General features: G+C 36.2%; 3 protein-coding genes and 1 long non-coding RNA gene across 4 annotated transcripts; all 4 read right to left on the bottom strand.

Moving 5' to 3' along the window:
* Nucleotides 1–1,408: 1,408 nt before the first annotated feature.
* On the bottom strand, nucleotides 1,409–2,379 carry LOC132029375 (uncharacterized). Its single transcript, XM_059418657.1, has 2 exons — nucleotides 1,978–2,379; nucleotides 1,409–1,910 (listed from the first exon to the last, which is right to left on the bottom strand). The coding sequence occupies exons 1-2, from the start codon at nucleotides 2,373–2,375 to the stop codon at nucleotides 1,556–1,558; spliced, it is 753 nt and encodes a 250-aa protein (XP_059274640.1). The 5' UTR covers nucleotides 2,376–2,379; the 3' UTR covers nucleotides 1,409–1,555.
* Nucleotides 2,380–2,388: 9 nt separating this feature from the next.
* Nucleotides 2,389–4,270, bottom strand: LOC132032059 (uncharacterized). The gene is made up of 5 exons (XM_059421874.1): nucleotides 3,985–4,270; nucleotides 3,811–3,880; nucleotides 3,389–3,750; nucleotides 2,446–3,304; nucleotides 2,389–2,392 (listed from the first exon to the last, which is right to left on the bottom strand). The coding sequence occupies exons 1-5, from the start codon at nucleotides 4,268–4,270 to the stop codon at nucleotides 2,389–2,391; spliced, it is 1,581 nt and encodes a 526-aa protein (XP_059277857.1).
* An 844-nt stretch (nucleotides 4,271–5,114) lies between these two features.
* LOC132029374 (uncharacterized) lies at nucleotides 5,115–6,651 on the bottom strand. The gene is made up of 4 exons (XR_009407790.1): nucleotides 6,327–6,651; nucleotides 5,616–6,233; nucleotides 5,454–5,522; nucleotides 5,115–5,236 (listed from the first exon to the last, which is right to left on the bottom strand). It is a non-coding gene; the product is annotated as an uncharacterized LOC132029374 (long non-coding RNA).
* A 6,951-nt stretch (nucleotides 6,652–13,602) lies between these two features.
* On the bottom strand, nucleotides 13,603–15,726 carry LOC132029372 (serine/threonine-protein phosphatase 7 long form homolog). Its single transcript, XM_059418656.1, has 4 exons — nucleotides 15,500–15,726; nucleotides 15,231–15,410; nucleotides 14,725–15,153; nucleotides 13,603–14,645 (listed from the first exon to the last, which is right to left on the bottom strand). Exons 1-4 carry the CDS (start codon nucleotides 15,677–15,679, stop codon nucleotides 14,580–14,582), a joined length of 855 nt encoding a protein of 284 aa, XP_059274639.1. The 5' UTR covers nucleotides 15,680–15,726; the 3' UTR covers nucleotides 13,603–14,579.
* Nucleotides 15,727–18,449: the final 2,723 nt, after the last annotated feature.

Raw genomic sequence — 18,449 nt, 5'->3', positions numbered from 1 at the left:
TGCATTATGACAAACAGAAAGATCGTCGTAATTACTATATTGTGTAATTACAAGGCTCTGTAATTACTTAGTAATTACACCAATTTCAATTACATGTGACTCTCTAAACCACTCATCAAGTTTTTAACCTCAAAAAACAGGAAGAAAATTATGAGACCCGATCAAATAGGCGGTCATGATAGATTGTCACTAGCATCAAAATTGTCACTGTCATTAATATCGTCACTATCATCAATATCGATCTCATCAGCCCCAAAAGAAGGTGCACTTCCATTTAAATCATTGGTAGATTGGATACTCAATTTTGATTTGGATTTTATATTTTTTGAATTTAAGAACTTAACCCAAATTTATAGGGCCTTGATCCCAAGAAAAACTTGTACTCCTATTAAAATAACATCTGTCTTTTGAACATGAATATTTCATACAAGAAAATAATGGACAGATGGCCGTACATTGTTGCACAAACATGTGGTTCTGGTCCATATCTAGTTGCTGGGATATTTTACGCTCCTTATTCTTATGCTTCATCTGCTTCCTATGGTCAATTTCACGATGTTCTCTAAACTTTTATTTTATCGCATCAAAGTAATTAAATTATTTATCTCTCTATCCCCACAAGATAGGGTAAAGTTGCGTAAACACCATCCTTCCAGGCTCTACCTGTGAGATTTCACTGAATAAAATTACTAAATTTTACCTAAGCATCATATAAATAATATTATGTCCACTATTATCGTATCTCTTTTTTTTTCCTTCTAGTAACTTTCTTTAACAATTAGGTAGAGTCAATGTACTTTTAGCTTACAAAATATAGTTTAGTGACTTTTTGTAATCTATATATATTATAAAGCTAGGCATAGATAAGGTGATGTGGCACCTCTCTATGGCTATCATTCATATTTATCTTTTTTCTCATTTTTTTTTTTTACTTTTTATCTTAATTTTGAAAAGCTGAAAATCTCTAAATACATTACCCAATTAGTGAGGAAACAAAACTGAAAATGTCTAAATGCGTTACCCATTTAGCAAGGAAACAGAGTCCGGAGCCTAAAGGGTATAAAAATATACGATATAAACCAAAAAGGGGTAGCCTTTTAGAAATATACCAAAACGGATATAACGTGGACTCCTCCACGTTATACCCCAAAATTTTTCTTTCATTGTCAGACATCACAACCACAAAAAAAAAAAAAAAAAAATTATGAAAGGTATAACGTGGACTGATCCACGTTTAAATCATATTCGGCTGTGTTTTTAATTAAAAAAATTTATTGATTTTTTTTAATTTTTAAAGCATATAGTTAATTTCAGTGATTAACTCAAATAAATATTTTAACACAAGCAATAATTAAATATGTGTTATTTATGCGAACAGAAATAAAAAATAAAATATAAGTTAAATAGACGTCACACATTAACTGAGTAGTAAATGTTAAATTACATACTAACTATTAAACGGCACAAGACATGTTATATATTCTTGGAAGATTACATAAGAAAACAACAATCATACAACTTAAGAAAAAACATAAAAACCAACAAGCAACAACAACTACTGATTTCTGTCGGGGCAGCGATTCTTGTTATGACCTGTTTGCTTGCACATACTACCCTTTCTAGCCATGCGAGCAGGAGCTATATCCATTTCATTCCTCCTTCTAGTTGTAGTCCGCGCTCCTGAAGTTCGCTCGTATTCAGTGTTTGCAATTAAACTGAAGGGAGAAGGTGGCCAATATGCCTCATCACCCAACGGTGAAAAAATTTTACTGTACGTTTGCTTGTAAAACCTGCAACTGTAGTACTTGCTAACATAGGTCTTTGGTTGAATTCCGCAGATATCACAAAATTTAATTGCATGTGAACATGGCATATGGTAGTTTCTCCACTTCCCACACGAACACTTTTTCCTTCTACAGAGACTTTATGGATATTTCTCGCCCTTGCCTTCGTGTGCAAATGTCGAATCTCAAAGACCCCTTCACCGCATTGTATTGCTGCATGTCAGTATGCTTTAGGGACCTCTCCCAGTATTCATCAAACTTCTTTTCAACAGCACGCGGCCAAAACTTTTTATCCGCAATCAACAAATCAGCAAGAGTGCTTCTCTCAACAAATCGATCAACAAGATTTTTAAACGTAGAACGGACCATGGCAGTAACGGGCAATCCACGAGCTTTCTTCAATAAACCGTTGTAAGACTTAGATACATTCATTGTCATAGCCCCCCACCTATGACCGTTGTCCTTATGCAATGTCCATTTCTTCTCCGGAAGAGCTTTTAACCACAGATGCGCTGGAGGTGACATTGTTTTTATTTGTTCCATCCTCATTTTATACTTCTTCTTCTGGTGCTCTGTAGCCGCCAACCACATTAGCTTCTCAAGGTCACCTTTGTTGAGGAACTTTTTATTGAAGTTGCTTTTCAAATGCCGAACGCAAAACCTATGGTGTGTGGATGGTGGTTGTAACCAATCATGTGTTTGGACACATTGCAAGATGCCCTGATGACAGTCAGAAATAAGTCCAATTCCTTGTCTCTCACAAAAAATATGTCTCCACAACAACACAAGGAACCACGTCCAAGACTCAAAGCTCGCACGTGCAACAATAGCATATGCAAGTGGAAAAATGTTATTGTTCGCATCAATTCCAACAGCAATTAGCAGTTTCATCTCATACTTACCGTACAGATGAGTACCGTCTATTGAGATGACAGGCCTGCAACTTTTGAATCCATCGATACTTAGTTTATAAGCCCAGAAAAGAAACTTGAAGATGTGTTCACCTTGTATTGTAGTTGATTGGTGCTCCCACTCAACAACGGTTCCCGGATTGAAATATTTTAAGGCAGCCATGTATCGAGGCAATGTCTTGAAAGAGGTTTCAAAATCACCAAATACCATTTCAATAGCTTTCTTACGCCCCTTTTGTGCTTTTCTATAACTAGGAGTAAACGTATGCAATCCTTTTATTTTTTGCTGAACTGACTTAATACAGATGTATGGATCGACCATAATATATGGTATCAACGTAGTAGCAATTAGGTGACTGTTCAAATTGGAATGATCGTTTCTGTAATCATCCGTGAGACAACTGTGGTGGAGAACCGCTTTGCCTGCCTTCCACATACCACTTGAAATTTCTCTAAAACGGATCATCCACTCACATCCCAACATATGACGCTTGCAAATAACCCTCCAAAATTTACCTTTGGACTGATCACAAATGAACTCTTTCTTTTCTTTGAGACAATATTGTCTCACTGCACCTTTCATTTCCTGCCTGTTCTGAAATAACATACCTAATTGTATAATACAAGAAAAATTATCAACCCCCTAAAAATGGGCCAACAAATAAAAAGAATATTCATTGCCACCATACTAACCTGATCTGATAAATTCAGGTTTTTTACAATCCCAAAGTGCAGATCGAACTGGACCGTCATCTCTCATGAAGGCAAAATCATCCGGGCCTTCTTCAATGTTATCCAAATATGGAATCGCATTAGAATGATAGCTAACGTTACCATCACTTTGAGCAGTAATGTCTTCATAAGAATGACCATCATCATTAGATGAGTGATCATCGTCTGTTTCTGTATGATCTAATGGGATATCACTATCTGACTCATCGGAGTGATCATTAGCTACATCATTATTGCTCACAATTTGTGTGAGCTGAGTTAATACGGGGTTTTCTTCAAAATCGTTACACCTACAAACATAGGAAAATTCAAGGCGTTCAAATCTCAAAAACAATTAGTTAGAAGTCTCCTAGTTTAAGCGAAAAAAATATCGTTATATTTACCTTTCTGTAAATGACTCCACTTGAGTAGGGCGATATCGAACTATACTCCCGCCACCTAATTCACTTGTATCTGGAGCACTACTCGGTCCAGGAATATCACAAATTTCCGCATAGTCCAACAAAAGTTATGTGACTGGCTACCACCTCCTACCATTGTTTCTTGTTGAAGTGTACCTCTTTGAAGTCCAATATTCATAGCGGGAAGATACGTAGTACCCCGAATATCAAACTCATCATCAGTGGGTGCTTCAACATTAGTAGAGCGTTCAACAGTTGCATACATGTCAAGTGTCGCTATACTGATATGATTGCTAAATATATCAGGACTTCGAAGAAATAACGATAAGGAGTCATCGTCCGAAATAAGAGTTTCCTCGTAAATGGGAAATCCCCTAGCCGTAATTGATGTTGGATATCGTCCAGTGATAACCACTGAAAGGTTAGGATCGGTTATGACCATTTTGCTTATGAAAACACGTTGTAGACGATCGTATTTGAGGGAAATTGAAAACCTTTGTACGGCTCCCGGACGACGGTTATATCTCACTGAACCTTCTTCGTACACAACTTCACCACCCCAATATAATTAACTCTTACATAATTTTCCGCCATATTATTTTCAACAGAATACAAATGTAAAAATTAATGGAGAATGCAAGAGAGAGTGGAGAATTCTTGAAAAATGAAGTCTACAAGAGAGAAGTGGAGAATTCAGAGAGATATGCAGAATACAAATCTTAACTGGTATATAAAACAAATGATTCACAGACCTTTGAATGTCATAATGCTGATGTTGAAAAAATATATTTACGTTTGATTTTACGAATGCATGCTTGATTTGACGATTGCATGACAGATTTGACGACTGCATGCATTCTGCGCTTTAACAACAAAAATTTTACAAATTATTTTACTATTTTGCTTTTATAGCTGCATGCGTGATTTGACGACTGCAAGGATTCTCTGGCGTAAAAAAATTTCAAGAATCAATTATTGCTACGTTGGCCGGCCAACGTTTACCAATCAACAAAATGAATTGTTGCAAAAACGTTGGCAGTTTTGCAGTAATTGATGCATGAAACTTTTTTTATGCACGTTTTAGCTGAGAATCCATGCAGTCATTAAATCTGCCATGTAGTCGTAACATCAAGAATGCAATTGTTTTTGTTGTAAAACATTGTCAAACATTCAAATCTAACCTTTATTTATTATAAAACGTTGGCAAGCATTCAAATCTAACCTTTATTCAAAACACAATATGTATTCTTGAAAGATTACATAACTATTGAGATTTGAGATAAATTCAATAATTAATAAAAATTCAATTTTTACAGTGTCCCTTTGTCCCCCCCGTGCCACTCCGAGTTTGCCGGCGCTCTCGTTTTGATCTACATTGGTGAACCTCCTCTTGTATCACACCCGCATCCTGTAAATGCCATAAAAAATAGAAGTTATTTTTGTATGATTGGATTCGTTAGATAAATTTTCTTAGCAATTTGATTGTCTACGTAAAATCGGACAGCATCTCCCCTGTAACAAGGACTTCCTCCAATACCATATACCAACACAAACAACCAAAGCAACCAAGACAAAACACCACATAACAACCACAAGTCACCAAATACTTTGAATTAAAAGCTAACCTGTGGCTCTAAAGTCTGTACATCCGACACAGGAATGTGCGAGGATCCAACATCAAATGTCATGGGAGACTATGCAAAATAAATAATATAGACACATAAGGTAGCCATTACATTAATGAAATTAAACAAGATACAAGCTATTTGAGTGGTTAGAATACTCACGTCAGTAAAACTCAGTCTCCTCCCAATTGAAGAGCTCTGTCCAGTGAATGCAGGTAAAGGCCCCTCAGTCATCCCATAAGAGCTACCTATCTGAACACCAAACTATTGGGTCATAACTGCGAGGCTAATAGGCTCAGACGATGCGAATGCCTGAAAAGGCCCCTCACTTCTGATTACCGCTGGTGATTGGACCTCGAGAACCGAGGTCAATGAGTTGGACATACCAAAATCTATTATTGGGTAATATGCATCATCAGCTGCAAGCATCGTTGAGCTGGGTATATCTTGATCAAAACGAACCTCTTCCTCATCAACCAACTGGTGATCCACGGGACCTCGACCCCGTCTGTTACCTGATTGGCGTCCTTTACCACGCGCCACAGGTCTTGGTACATTAGGACGTTGATGACGAGGCACTTACACAGTAGACGGCTCAACATACTCTGCCGGTGGTGTATAATTGGGAGCGAAACTCAACATCGTCCCCAGAGAGGCAGCAACCATGGACTCTGTATTAATGTGGCTAAACATCTCTGCTATTTCCTTCACTTCATTAGACTTGGTTGGATCTTGGATAGTCTCCTGAGCCAACCTGTACGATTCTTGATGCCCTAAAGCCTAAAAAAAAAAAAAAATTAAATTACAAGATTTGATAGTGGTCTAAGACACATATAAAGACATCAAACATCTAATGGAATGGAATGTACGTACCAGTGCCTCATGCCTGCCTGCCATGTGTTGGTATCCTCTACGCATATTATGTGCAGGATTTCCTATGAAAGTGCGCGAGTGACGTCGATACCAACAAAAATACTCTGATAATGACTCTGGGTCTTGAGTTTCATACTCGGCCAGAATTACCCTTTGTAGACGATTTTCCCATAAAAAGTCCGTTTGTGTAAAAATTTTTTGATCCTCCACTGTTATAGCATACCGCTTGTCACGTTTATAATGAGAAGGATCAATCTCAGCACATAGTCCCGGAATATGTTGCTTCCTACCGAACTGTCTGAGAACGCGGTCTACCATGTGCCACTCTCGATAGATCCCACAAATAAGGGGAACTTGCGCCATCCAAATAACTCGGCCTCACCGACATCACTCAGGGAGTCCATTAATGATGGCCTTTGAATAAGGCTGCCACACAAACTACGATAGAAAGAACATAAAATTACATGATAATAAAATAAATAAATTACACATAAGCGTATTACACATAAGCGTAACTATTATGTCAAAACGCCATTAACAACCATAATTATGATAAAATACCTAACCTTCTGTTAGGTTGTCCAATACATCCCTACATATGGGTAGAACAACACGTGCCTCATTTTCGCGAGCTTTACGATGAGTCCACTTTCGTACAAGAGCCGTGTGTGGCTGAAGCGCCCTGGGTGGTGGCTGCATCGGTATAATTCACTCCCAAGCCCAAACCTATATTAAAAATTTAAAATAAATACATAAAAACCTTATAAATATCAAATAGGACAACCAAATAAAATTATATAATTTTAAAGGTCACGTACCTGCAATAAGGAAATGAATCCACACACTTCCTTGGCTTTCTTCAATGAAGCACGGCATAAACAAGTATACAAATATGACAATGCATCCGCTCTCCAAGCTTGTCTACTCATTGCTCTAAGGTCACGCATGTCAAGCAAATAGTCTAAATTAAGTAAGTCACCGGACTTATCCGGAAATATCGTGCCGCCACAAAGCCATATCAAGTACAACCTAACCCGCTATTGCACAACAATTTTTGGGGTCTGATCTGTAATGTCATCTAAGCCTCTAATATATTCAATTAATTTATTTAGTTCTAACCTACTAACACTATTAAAACAATTCAGACCGGGTGCCCAACCAATAAGCTCATGGATTAATTGTTGCCACCCAACAATACTTATATTTCTAGCATTAACATCATTCAAGGGATTACCATCAATAACCATGCCAAACATGAGCTCAATATCTTGTAATGTGATGGTCGCCTCACCCGTACGCAGATGAAAGGTGTGCGTCTCAAGACGCCATCTCTCTATAAGTGCAGTGATGACTGCCCAATCATATGATACACATCCTACCTCTACTACTCCCTTAAATCCACATAGGCCAAAGTAGTCAAGGATGCGAGGATGAAAAGGATGATGCTTCACGTGCTTTCAAAATTCGGTATTTGCGCGGCGTGGAAATAGGCATCCGGTCGGTCCTCTCAAGGCACCATCCCACACAGCCTGTGATCGATGCTTCTCCTGGAGTGTTAACACATCGTACACTTCTGCCCCGGATGTACGCATACCCGTGGAAGCTCCATACCTTAGATAAAAAAAAAATTGAAGTCCAGATCAAGCTATTTGGAGTAACTTACTATTAAAAAAAAATATTATTCCAATTTTAGCAGAACAAATATGCACTGGCTAGATAAAGCCAACTTCCATTCGCCTTATTTAGAAACCACTGATAGTGGACCACATTAATACCTATAAGGTATAGACAAAATAATTGTCCACCCACTTAGACTTAGGTCCCATATAATAAAGCATTATCATGACATTTTAAGTATCTTTTTTTGGGCTACTGAGGCATCAATTAAGTTTCACTTTTCTGGCTATATAAATATCACATTAAAAGTACAATGAAAAACAATTAGTTATTCAGATCTTTTATATAAAAATCCACAAAAATAACAGTAACATGACAACAAATTTCTTTAAAAGTGCTACTAAACAAATCAGACCTTTTATATAATAATGCTTCTAACAATCATATCTTAAGTTCAAATTAAAATAACACAAATAAGACAAACATATATCTTATACGTATTAAAATAACACAAATAAAAAATAACAATTAAGATATATAAGACAAACAGATATCCTACATCTACTATAAATATACAATATTATATGAGTTAGAAAAAATACCTTAATTTAGATAGCAACAAAAGATAAAGATGAAGAAGTTGCTCCAAAAATTAGACTGTAACGCAAGGTTTAAAAAGAAAATAAATGGAGGAGAAGGAGACGGAGGCAAATATGAAATTCTGTAACTTCAAAAGGATGGAGGAAGAGGCGGAGGAGAATGGAGAAAAATTAGGGCAACAATGCACAATGAGTCGTGGACAGTACCACGTTTTACAAATATATGTTGTAAAACGTGGACTGATCCACGTTATACAAAATTATTTGTATAACGTGGATCAGTCCACGTTATACCTTTCATAAGTTTTTTTTTTTTTTTGGTTGTGATGTCTGACAATGAAAGAAAAATTTTGGGGTATAACGTGGAGGAGTCCACGTTATACCCGTTTTGGTATATTTCTGAAAGGCTACCCCCTTTTGGTTTATACCGTGTATTTTTATACCCTTTAGGCACCGGACTCCAAGGAAACACATCCCTTTGAGAGTGCAGACGTGCAGTAACCATTTCACCCATAAAGTTTCTATTTATTATTTTATCTTAAATGTACATCTCCTTACAATAATCATCCCACGGAGCATACATGATACAGTAATAAATAAAATATCATTTATGATTTATTTTACACCCACGTTCCCTTAACAAATTAAGTTTTCATGCTGAATAATTACGACTGACCAAAGTTTGGCTTTCAGTAACTTCGAGAAGTAAATCAATTTGTCATTTACCAATTGCTTCTTCCAAGTGGAATTGCATACGCGTGCACTGGTTGACATTCCCAAAAAATAATTGTTTGCGTATGATGCAGAGGTATTTTCATCATTTGGCAATATGCTTATTTTGATTCCCAGGAAGACATTTAATTTTAATGATTCCTAATGTGTATTAATCACTGATAATTACAGTGACAATTCGTTCCTCTGCATCTTGATACTCTATTTCTTTTTAGTTTTTACCTATATATATAGACTGGAAATGATTTTTTGCATGCTATAGCTTACTTACTTTGACCTGATATTGAATTTTAAGAATGTCGTACTCTTTTCTTTCAGATTTGGATACTGATCAGGAATAATGATTTGAGTTAGAATTTGTAGGATGTGGGATTCCATTATTCCTAAGAAATATGAAGAGTTGATAAGTTTAAATATGACATTCATTGAAGCAAAAGTACATTAATACATGATTTATATCCTTTTATGTAGAAAAAGTACATTAATACATGATTTTTATGCTTTTATGTATAGATTCTTTAATTTTCAAAACACATACTGTGATGTGGAGTTGGGTATAGGCAATTGACAAAAAAAAAATTTAAAAAAAAAATACAAGTTTTTCCTCTATATTAAATTTCATGTTCCTAAGTTGTTGCTTATATGACCTTCCCGAGATGGCATATATAATTCATGATGTTTAAAATTTGAAAGGCCAGGATGCTTACCATAACTGGTCATTATGTATAACGATAACATGGCCATAAGAACCACTACGAATCCCGTCAATAGTTTGTGAAATACAATATTCTTGAAAGATATACATTTGGCCGATGCGAATATGTCAATATAACTCATGAAAGACGTCATCTACTTCCAGAAACTTTTGAACTTATATTTTTTAGCCAAGTTTGTAGCATACTTATGCACTAATATCTACATATTTCTAAGGTGAGTTTAGAATGATATGTTATATTCTGAAACTTATCCTTATTATATGTTATTAAAAAAAAAATTAAGGATTTAGATTATATTCACAGATAACATAAAAAGAAATTATATTGTCATAATAATTTAACAAGTTATCATTTTTATCAGATTAGAGTTTAGATCACCTCTCTCGCTGTCTCTCTCCAATTAAATTGATATTAATTTGATGAGCTATAGGTTTTGGATTGTCATTTATGATTTAGGGAACATCAATAGGGGGTTTGATTGTTGGAATAAAAATAGGATGAAAAGAAAAGATAGAAATATAACACAAGTAATAAGGAAAGGAAGAGAAAATGCAAAGAAAAGTATTAGGAACAGGGGTATTTTAGAGACATGAAAAATGTTAACGTCATTAAACGCAAGTGTCCAACAATTTATACTAAGAAACAAAATAATAAGAAAACACAGAGCATGAAGGAAAAAAGCGAATGATATTTCAGGTCTGCAGTACCTAAATTTTTAAATTACCTTATTTTGTTTTTGTATTTTAAATTTTTTTGGAACCTTTTATTCAAGTTCTCATATTACTGAGAAAATGGATTATTCCATTATAGATGTTTCTTACAAATTTATTTTGTCAGAATTTTATATAGGATGTTAGCAGAATCTTCGAAAGATAGTAAAGTCATGAAAACTTTTTTGATTAAGAAAGATAAGTTTTCTATTATAAAATTATTATATTAATATTTATTTTTTTTAGCCGCGCGAAGCGCGGACAAGTACACTAGTTCTTAGATAAAATTGAGTGACTTTTTATTACAAATGCAGTCTAATCACTTTGATGCAATACAGTAAAATTTGTGTGATCATCCATGAAACTATCTCGTTTCTCCTTCATGCTCTGCTCAATTTCACCATAGAAATAGGAAATAAATCCACATAGAGCTAGGAAAATAGCAACTCCCTTTTCAACTTAAAATTTTTCATGAAATAAAATTACAGCTAAAACTTCAGTCACGTAGTAAGAAAGCGCCTATAATTCCAGAGAGTATAGATGATGAATAGAAGATCACTCCAACTAATCCCAACAGTGCTAATTGTCAAAGAATGAAACACCATATACCAAATAATACTTAGCTTCTCCAATCTCATAGTGACTTGCCTCCCTTGGAATTGCCTGCCAAATCAGTTGTTAATATGTTTTGGTTATTGATTCTTCCTATCCAAGTTGAATATACTTTATGCATGTTAGAATAGCTTAATGAAAAACAAAGGGTGTAGGAGAGGGAATATGAAGGAAAAATAAATATATGGTGTGTTTGGTGCGAAGAAAAATGTTTTTTGTGAGAATATTTTAGGAAATTAATTTATGAAAAATAAATAATTTTTTTGCTTTTTTTCTGGTATTTGGTAAGAAAAAGTAAAAAAATATTATCCAAAAACATTTATATATCATCATAAAAGTGTGAAGTCTCTAAGTTCAAAGTTGAATTATATGAAAATGCCCATAAAATATTGAATGATCTTTTTAGCATTCAACCAATCACTGTTCTCATCATTTTTTTGTACAGAAATGTAACACATCCATATATAATCTAAAGCTAGGCATAAACAAAATGATGTGGCACTTCTCAATGGCCTCCAATGATATTTATCTTTTTTGTCAATTTTTTGAACTTTTTCTCTTACATTTCCCACAAAATAATTGTTGAAAATTAAATCTCTCAACCAATAAATCTATAATTATCTACATTCATTGCTCAATTAATGGAAAAGACAATTAAGAATATTACCTCTTGCACTTACTTGCCGGTTATTTTCTAAATTTCAATTCTTCCCCCCACCCAACACCTTTTTTTTTTTTTTTTTTTTGGCTGAATAAAAATACTTAAAATTAAAAACTGGAAATTTCCCCCCTCTTCCTTCCGTTTATTGGCATTCAATTCAATTAAATGTAAAACAGATTTATGGCATTTTCTATAAGGAATCACATTAAACATTGACTCTTCATTTTTTTTTTAATTTTTTTTTTCCTTATTACATAGGGTGTAGGGGAAGGGGAATTGGGGGAGGAGATTACAACGTGAGGATTCGAACCCTCACCAACAAGGTGAAAGTTCAGGTAGCCAACTAACTGAACTATTAGATCTCTACGTTGGCTCTTCATTGTTTTCTTTATCTCCTAGGCTTTTGCTCTTCCAACTTGGCGAGATTTAACTTCCAAACTTTTGGCCTCCCAACTCAATATGTTATACTTAGCTTCTAAAATCATTTCAATTTTCAGTAACTTTTAATCTTAAAGCAGGTACAGTTTCTTCTTTTCTTGAGCTATATCGGGTAAATTTTTTTTTTTTTTTTTTTTTAAATGACTTAGCCTAACCATGGTGGATGGCCACAGCTATATCAGGTGTTTTTTTCTATGATAGAAAATTGCTTGCTTTATTTTTTATTTATTTTTCTATAATTACTTGTAAGGTTTTTCTTTTGCCTTGATTTATTAGGCTTTCTATAAGAATCTTCCTCTTTTTTGAGCTATTAAGTGTTTTCCTGCTGTAATTGATAAAACATGCCTGCTTCATCGATATGAAATTTATTTTCGTTCATTTTGAGTATTGCATCGGGTTGTGTATTAGAATTTGTTAGATAGAAAATGATTTCTTTCGATTTTATTGATAGGATACAAATAATCTTAATTATTATTCTAAAGCAACGTAATGTTACGCCTTTTTATCGTTGTGCGCCAAAGGGCCACATGCAGAAGAAGATAAGTTAGTTTGTTACGGAGCCCGGCACTTTTCTAACCCAAAAATAAATTTTTGGAACCAAACTAATCCACTAAAAAAAAAGAACCTAAATAGGCTTTACGCACAGATTATGTGCGTAAAAGGATCAAAGTGTAAATTTACACTTCAGTCCTTTCACGCACAGATTTACGTGCATGAAGTGGCTTTCCCCCCCAAACCCCAACCTTCATTATTTGGAAATCAAACTCAATTAAGCCTTTTTGCATACTTTGACCGAAAATTAGTGACGTTTCAAAACACCGTAATATAAATATTTTATATAGAACTTAATATTTTTTTTCGTGTACAGTAATATCGACTCATTACATCAAGTATACATATACATTTAGATCGTCGTTTTAGAGGTTGTAAAGTACTCTGAAGTAAGTTTGAAAACTTGTTATACATATACATTTAGATCGTCGTTATAGGGTTCTAATTAATTATGGACGTCGCACGAGTTATTATTAATCGGTAATAAATACTAAAATAACTAATTTTCATTAAAAAAATAATACCCAAAAATATATATAATATTAACATAAAATGTACATTTTATTTACAAATATACAATCTCCTATAGCCTAAGGATCCTCCTAACCCCACCACCCTCACTATCATTAGGATCCTCTCTCCTCCTCTTAATGACAGGATGATTTATGGCATGATCATCCTTTCTTTCCTTCTTCAGGCCCTGGGTGAAAATATGCTTCCTGTGGGAGACGCCGGCGGTCTCCACCTGAGTAGCCTCAGTAGATGCCTCAGGAGATGACTCAATCGGAGGAGACTGGACCACAGGAGCAGAAAAATGAACCTGAAATAACATATAAACAATTTAATTTAGATTTATCATAAACTAAACATGAAATAACATATAAACAATTATTTAATAAATTATTTCTTTGTAAAAAAATAAACCTGTGTGTCGACGGCCTCCTGAGATGGTTGGTCAGAGGGCTCCTTAGCTGGCTCCTCAAAGGGCTCCTGAGCGCTACCCGGAGCTGTAGCTGAAGGTGGAGACGGGTCAATCTGAACGGGCGGAGACGGGTCCACAGGCGCAGAAGAATGAACTTATAATACATGTAAATAATTTAGTTTAGATTAATAAAATAATTAATTAATACATTATTTTATTGTAAAAAAATAAACCTGTGTGTCGACGGGCTCTTGAGATGGCATGTGAGAGGGCTCCTGAGCGGCCCGTGGAGCAGGAGATGAAGATGGTGCCGTAGGCCCGGCTGTAGAACGAAGAAAGGAGTCATCGAAAATAATATCCAAGTCCTCATCTCCGCCTCCCATATGTAGATCACCAACTGGCACCTGTGGAAATGATGACCAAGGATCATAATGTGGGACCATCTCTGACGTATATCTAGGTCTCTGTGAAGTCGACAACCTGGAAGAAGAAGTCGACGGGATATCTGTAGCCGACGGAGCCTGACGGGCTATATCGTCAGGCTCATCTACTAGACCTCTGCCAGCCCGACCACCTCTATCAGCCCTACCACTCTCCGGAACACCCTCTGGTACATCCTCATCGACACGATGCCACTCCTGTGCCTGTGTCATACCAGTGTCGGTAAGATGAACTATCCGTGCTGCATATGCCGCTATCCCGGGGTCGGTGGACTCCGTAAGGGGAATGCTCTCATGGCGATCATCAGAGTCATCCGTAGCTGCATATATTTGCAAATTTTAAAAATTGAATAAATTCGTAAAGTAACACATAATAAGACGACGATTGAAGAAACTTACCAGCGCCTCATACGCTCCTGATAGTGATGCATATCCTCGGCCATCAGGACGCGGCGTCGAGGGGTTGGCAATCAAGGAGCGAGTGATATGCATATACCACGTCATGTACTCATGGACCGGAGCGTTATGTCCGACCGCCTCTAGAGTCGTCATCCTCGCGTTCCATGCATCGACTTTATGGTGCATACGCGCCCGCCATGCCACACTGTCGATCGAACGCTCGTCCCTGGTGTAGTGGGTGTGCTCCCAATGTGTAGCCGCGGGTATGTTCTGCACATGCCCAAACTGCCGTAATACGCGATCGGGTGCGTGATGCTCAACGATGTCCATATGGATCAATGGACACCGTGCAGTCCACATGTGCTCACCAGCTCTACAAAACGCCGGCAGTTGACCCAAAATCTGATCATACGGCCTCCATATGAAAGCCTATAAAAGGAATTCAACTAGTTAACAATAAAAGACTAACAAAAATAACAAACTAATGTTAAATAAAAAAAACTCACCTCGGGCGCCGTCATGCGGTCTAACTGATCCCTAAACGGGAGAATGACATGGTGCGTCTCCATACCTCTGGTACGGCCTCGCGACCATCTCCGCGCGTATGGCATATCCTCAGCAACATAGTCATCGGGAGGGTGAGCAGCTATGGGCTGAAAAGGTCTCAACCTAGTCCACACCCATATCTGTCATAGTCATCAAAAAAATTATTTATCAGTCGTCGTTTCGAAAAAATATATTTAGTGTTTTATCTACACACACTTAAATATATTACCTGAAGAAGAGGGCTAAATGCAGCGACCTCAAGCCTCTCGCCCATAGAGGCTCGATCAAATCCTCTGTACATGTAAGCCAGGACAGCGGTGCCACAACTATAACATCCCAGCTGGTCTAAGTCCTCAATAAAGAGCAGATACCTAATGCTCATATCCACACCCGACGTGCTCGGGAACATGATGCCCTCGAATATGATGAGAAGATATAAGCGAGCACGTCGGTCAACATCAGCCTGAGGCGTCGCCTCGCCAATCGGATACTGCAGATCTACGAGGTGCAAGTAAGCATGGAGGGAGGACCGCAACAACCGACTCCGTCCACGCATATCCCTCTGCAGAGGCTCGATAGCAGTGAGCCTAGCCAACTCCTGGCGATACGGCAGCATCTCCGGAGGTTCCACTCTATACAATGCCTGTCCATCAATCTATAGACCATAAATCACATCGACATCCTGCAGGGTGATGGTAGCCTCGCCAGTGCGGAGATGAAATGTATGGGTCTCCGGTCGCCAATGCTTAATCATGGCCGTCACTAGAGCCCTATGGTGCACAAGCCGACCAACCTCGATGCATCGGTAGATACCGCCCCGACGTAGTATATCTATGACACGGGAATGTGGGGGAATAGCCTCTAGAATATCCCATGCTGACTCCCCCGCACGGGTACGGACCACTAGAGGATACCGGTGCATCCCATACATACTGGGACCTATGCTCATGCTGTAGATAAAGTACCTCTCTGTTGTCGAAGGGTCCGGGCTCCATGGTGGTGTCCTATCTATTTTAGGCATTTTAAATTAATCATTAATACATGAAGTAAGGATTAAAGTGGTATATTTTTTACGCATTTTAAATTAATCATTATTTTTTTAATTAATCTCTAATACGTAGTATTAGTTATGTAATCTTTTACCGAGAAATTATACAAAGGATTGAATCCTAAACTAAGGATTTTCAATTTCTAATTAGCAAATAAATAAATTAACAATTAAAGATATAAAGATTAATAATTAACAAATCAAAAAATTAACAATTAGCTAGCAAACAATTAGCATATAATTAATAAATAAAAAATTAACTAACTAATTAAATAATAAAAAATTAATTAGCATATAATTATTAAATAAACAATTAACTAACTAATCAAATAATTAACAAATTATTAACAAATAAACAATTGGCTTAACAAAAATAAAATAAATAATTAGCTAGTCTAACAATTGAAATAACTAATCTAACAATTATCAAATACTAAATAAGCAACTAATAAACAATTAACAAATTAACAACAACTAAACAAATAAAAAAAATGAAAAAACGGGCTGAAAACAGCCCTTTTGCGCATAAAAAAACGTATTTTTTTTGTCCATATTCACACAATAGTAATGCTTAGGTTAATAAATCAACAATTAACAACAAATGAATAAAAAAAAAAATTAAAAAAATGAAAAACGGGCTGAAAACAGCCCTTTTGCGCACAAAAAAAGTGCGTAAAAGTATTTTTTTTTGTCCACATTCCCACAATAGTAATGCTTAGGTTAATAATGTAATAGAAAAATCGTAGTGAAATACCTAGATTGAAGCTTTGATTTTGAGTTTTTGAATTGAATTATACGCCGCTTTATTGCGAAGAAACTTATTCCTAGACTTCAATATACCACTTTTGGGTTGGAAATCAACAAGAAAACGATGTTTTTGATTGCGTGGGACCTCGGAAAGGGACCTTTAATGACTGATTTTCGTGATTTTCGTTTTTTTTTTAATAGGGGAACCAGTGGGGAAGAAGGAGGGGCCGATATATTCGACCTCTTTTATGCACAGATTATGTGCGTAAAAGGACTGAAGTGTAAATGTACATTTTGGTCCTTTTACGCAAAGCCTATTTACGTTCTTTTTTTTTTAATGGGTTATTTTGGTTCCAAAAATTTATTTTTGGGTTACAAAAGTCTTGGGCCCTTTGTTACGTATCCATCTAACTTTTTGTTTTTTCGTAACTATATATTGTGATATTTTTTTTTTAAAAGTTTTTGTACCATTTATTAGCAAGCTCGGTTCTAAGCAAAAATAATTGGCAGTTCTCTATGTTAAAATCTAAATTTTGATACAATTTATATCATTAATACTAAAATTAGGAGTTAAGTATGCCAAAAACTGAAAGTAACTTTTTAATCTTTCGCTTCTTCCATTTTCGGAAGTTAATTAGAATGAGGTATTAAAATTTCATTCTTTTTTAGAAAAGACATGTTTTAACCCCTGAACTTGGCATGAAAACTCACTTTAGCAACTAAACTTAACTTCTATTTTTTTACCCCCCTTAACAACTTACGTTTTAATTGTTTTCCACCCTAAAAAAATAATACCGCTCTCACAATGGGAGGTGTATTACACTCGCGCCATGTCATTGCCACTTCAATGCCACATCATTGCCACGTCGTTGCCACGTCGTTGCCATGTCATTGCCATGTCAAAATTACCAACATATCATTTTTTATTTTTCTCGTTATTATTTTTTTTTTTTCTCTTTCTTCTTCTTTCTCCTCATCCTCACCCTATTTTTATCAACCACCATGCCGCCGCTATCGCCACCGCCGCGCCGCCGCCTCCGCCGCCGCCGCCTCCTCCGCCGCCGCAAAAAATTGGACGAACGCCCTAAAAAAAAAAAATCATCACCATCATCTTTAACCCACACCCACCACCACCACCATCATCTCCCCACCAAATTTCATCAAATTCCTTAAAAGAAAAAAAATCACCACCACCATCTTTAACCCATATCCACAACCACCACCATTTCTAGCAAACCCATTTCTTCCACCACCATTATTAGCAAACCCATTTCTTCCACCACCATTATTAGCAAACCCATTTCTTCCATAACTTTATTTTTGAAAGAGAATCAAAATACCCACATCCACAACCACCACCATTTCTAGCAAACCCATTTCTTCC

Source organism: Lycium ferocissimum, chromosome 9 (genome assembly GCF_029784015.1).
Source record: "Lycium ferocissimum isolate CSIRO_LF1 chromosome 9, AGI_CSIRO_Lferr_CH_V1, whole genome shotgun sequence".
NCBI classification, from domain to species: domain Eukaryota; kingdom Viridiplantae; phylum Streptophyta; class Magnoliopsida; order Solanales; family Solanaceae; genus Lycium; species Lycium ferocissimum.
The sequence above is the reverse complement of the archived record's forward strand: the minus strand, read 5'-3'. Positions and strand labels throughout refer to the sequence as shown.

Coding starts and splice junctions, on each gene's coding strand:
- LOC132032059 (XM_059421874.1), bottom strand. CDS start 4,270: ATGGTCATAACCGATCCTAACCTTTCAGTGGTTATCACTGGACGATAT. Junction 3,881..3,984: donor GAATATTGGACTTCAAAGAG/GTACACTTCAAC, acceptor GTAGTGCTCCAG/ATACAAGTGAATTAGGTGGC. Junction 3,751..3,810: donor GTGGAGTCATTTACAGAAAG/GTAAATATAACG, acceptor ATTGTTTTTGAG/ATTTGAACGCCTTGAATTTT.
- LOC132029375 (XM_059418657.1), bottom strand. CDS start 2,375: ATGTGGTTGGCGGCTACAGAGCACCAGAAGAAGAAGTATAAAATGAGG. Junction 1,911..1,977: donor CAATACAATGCGGTGAAGGG/GTCTTTGAGATT, acceptor TCTCTGTAGAAG/GAAAAAGTGTTCGTGTGGGA.
- LOC132029372 (XM_059418656.1), bottom strand. CDS start 15,679: ATGTTCCCGAGCACGTCGGGTGTGGATATGAGCATTAGGTATCTGCTC. Junction 15,411..15,499: donor CATTTAGCCCTCTTCTTCAG/GTAATATATTTA, acceptor TGACTATGACAG/ATATGGGTGTGGACTAGGTT. Junction 15,154..15,230: donor ACCGCATGACGGCGCCCGAG/GTGAGTTTTTTT, acceptor TTCCTTTTATAG/GCTTTCATATGGAGGCCGTA.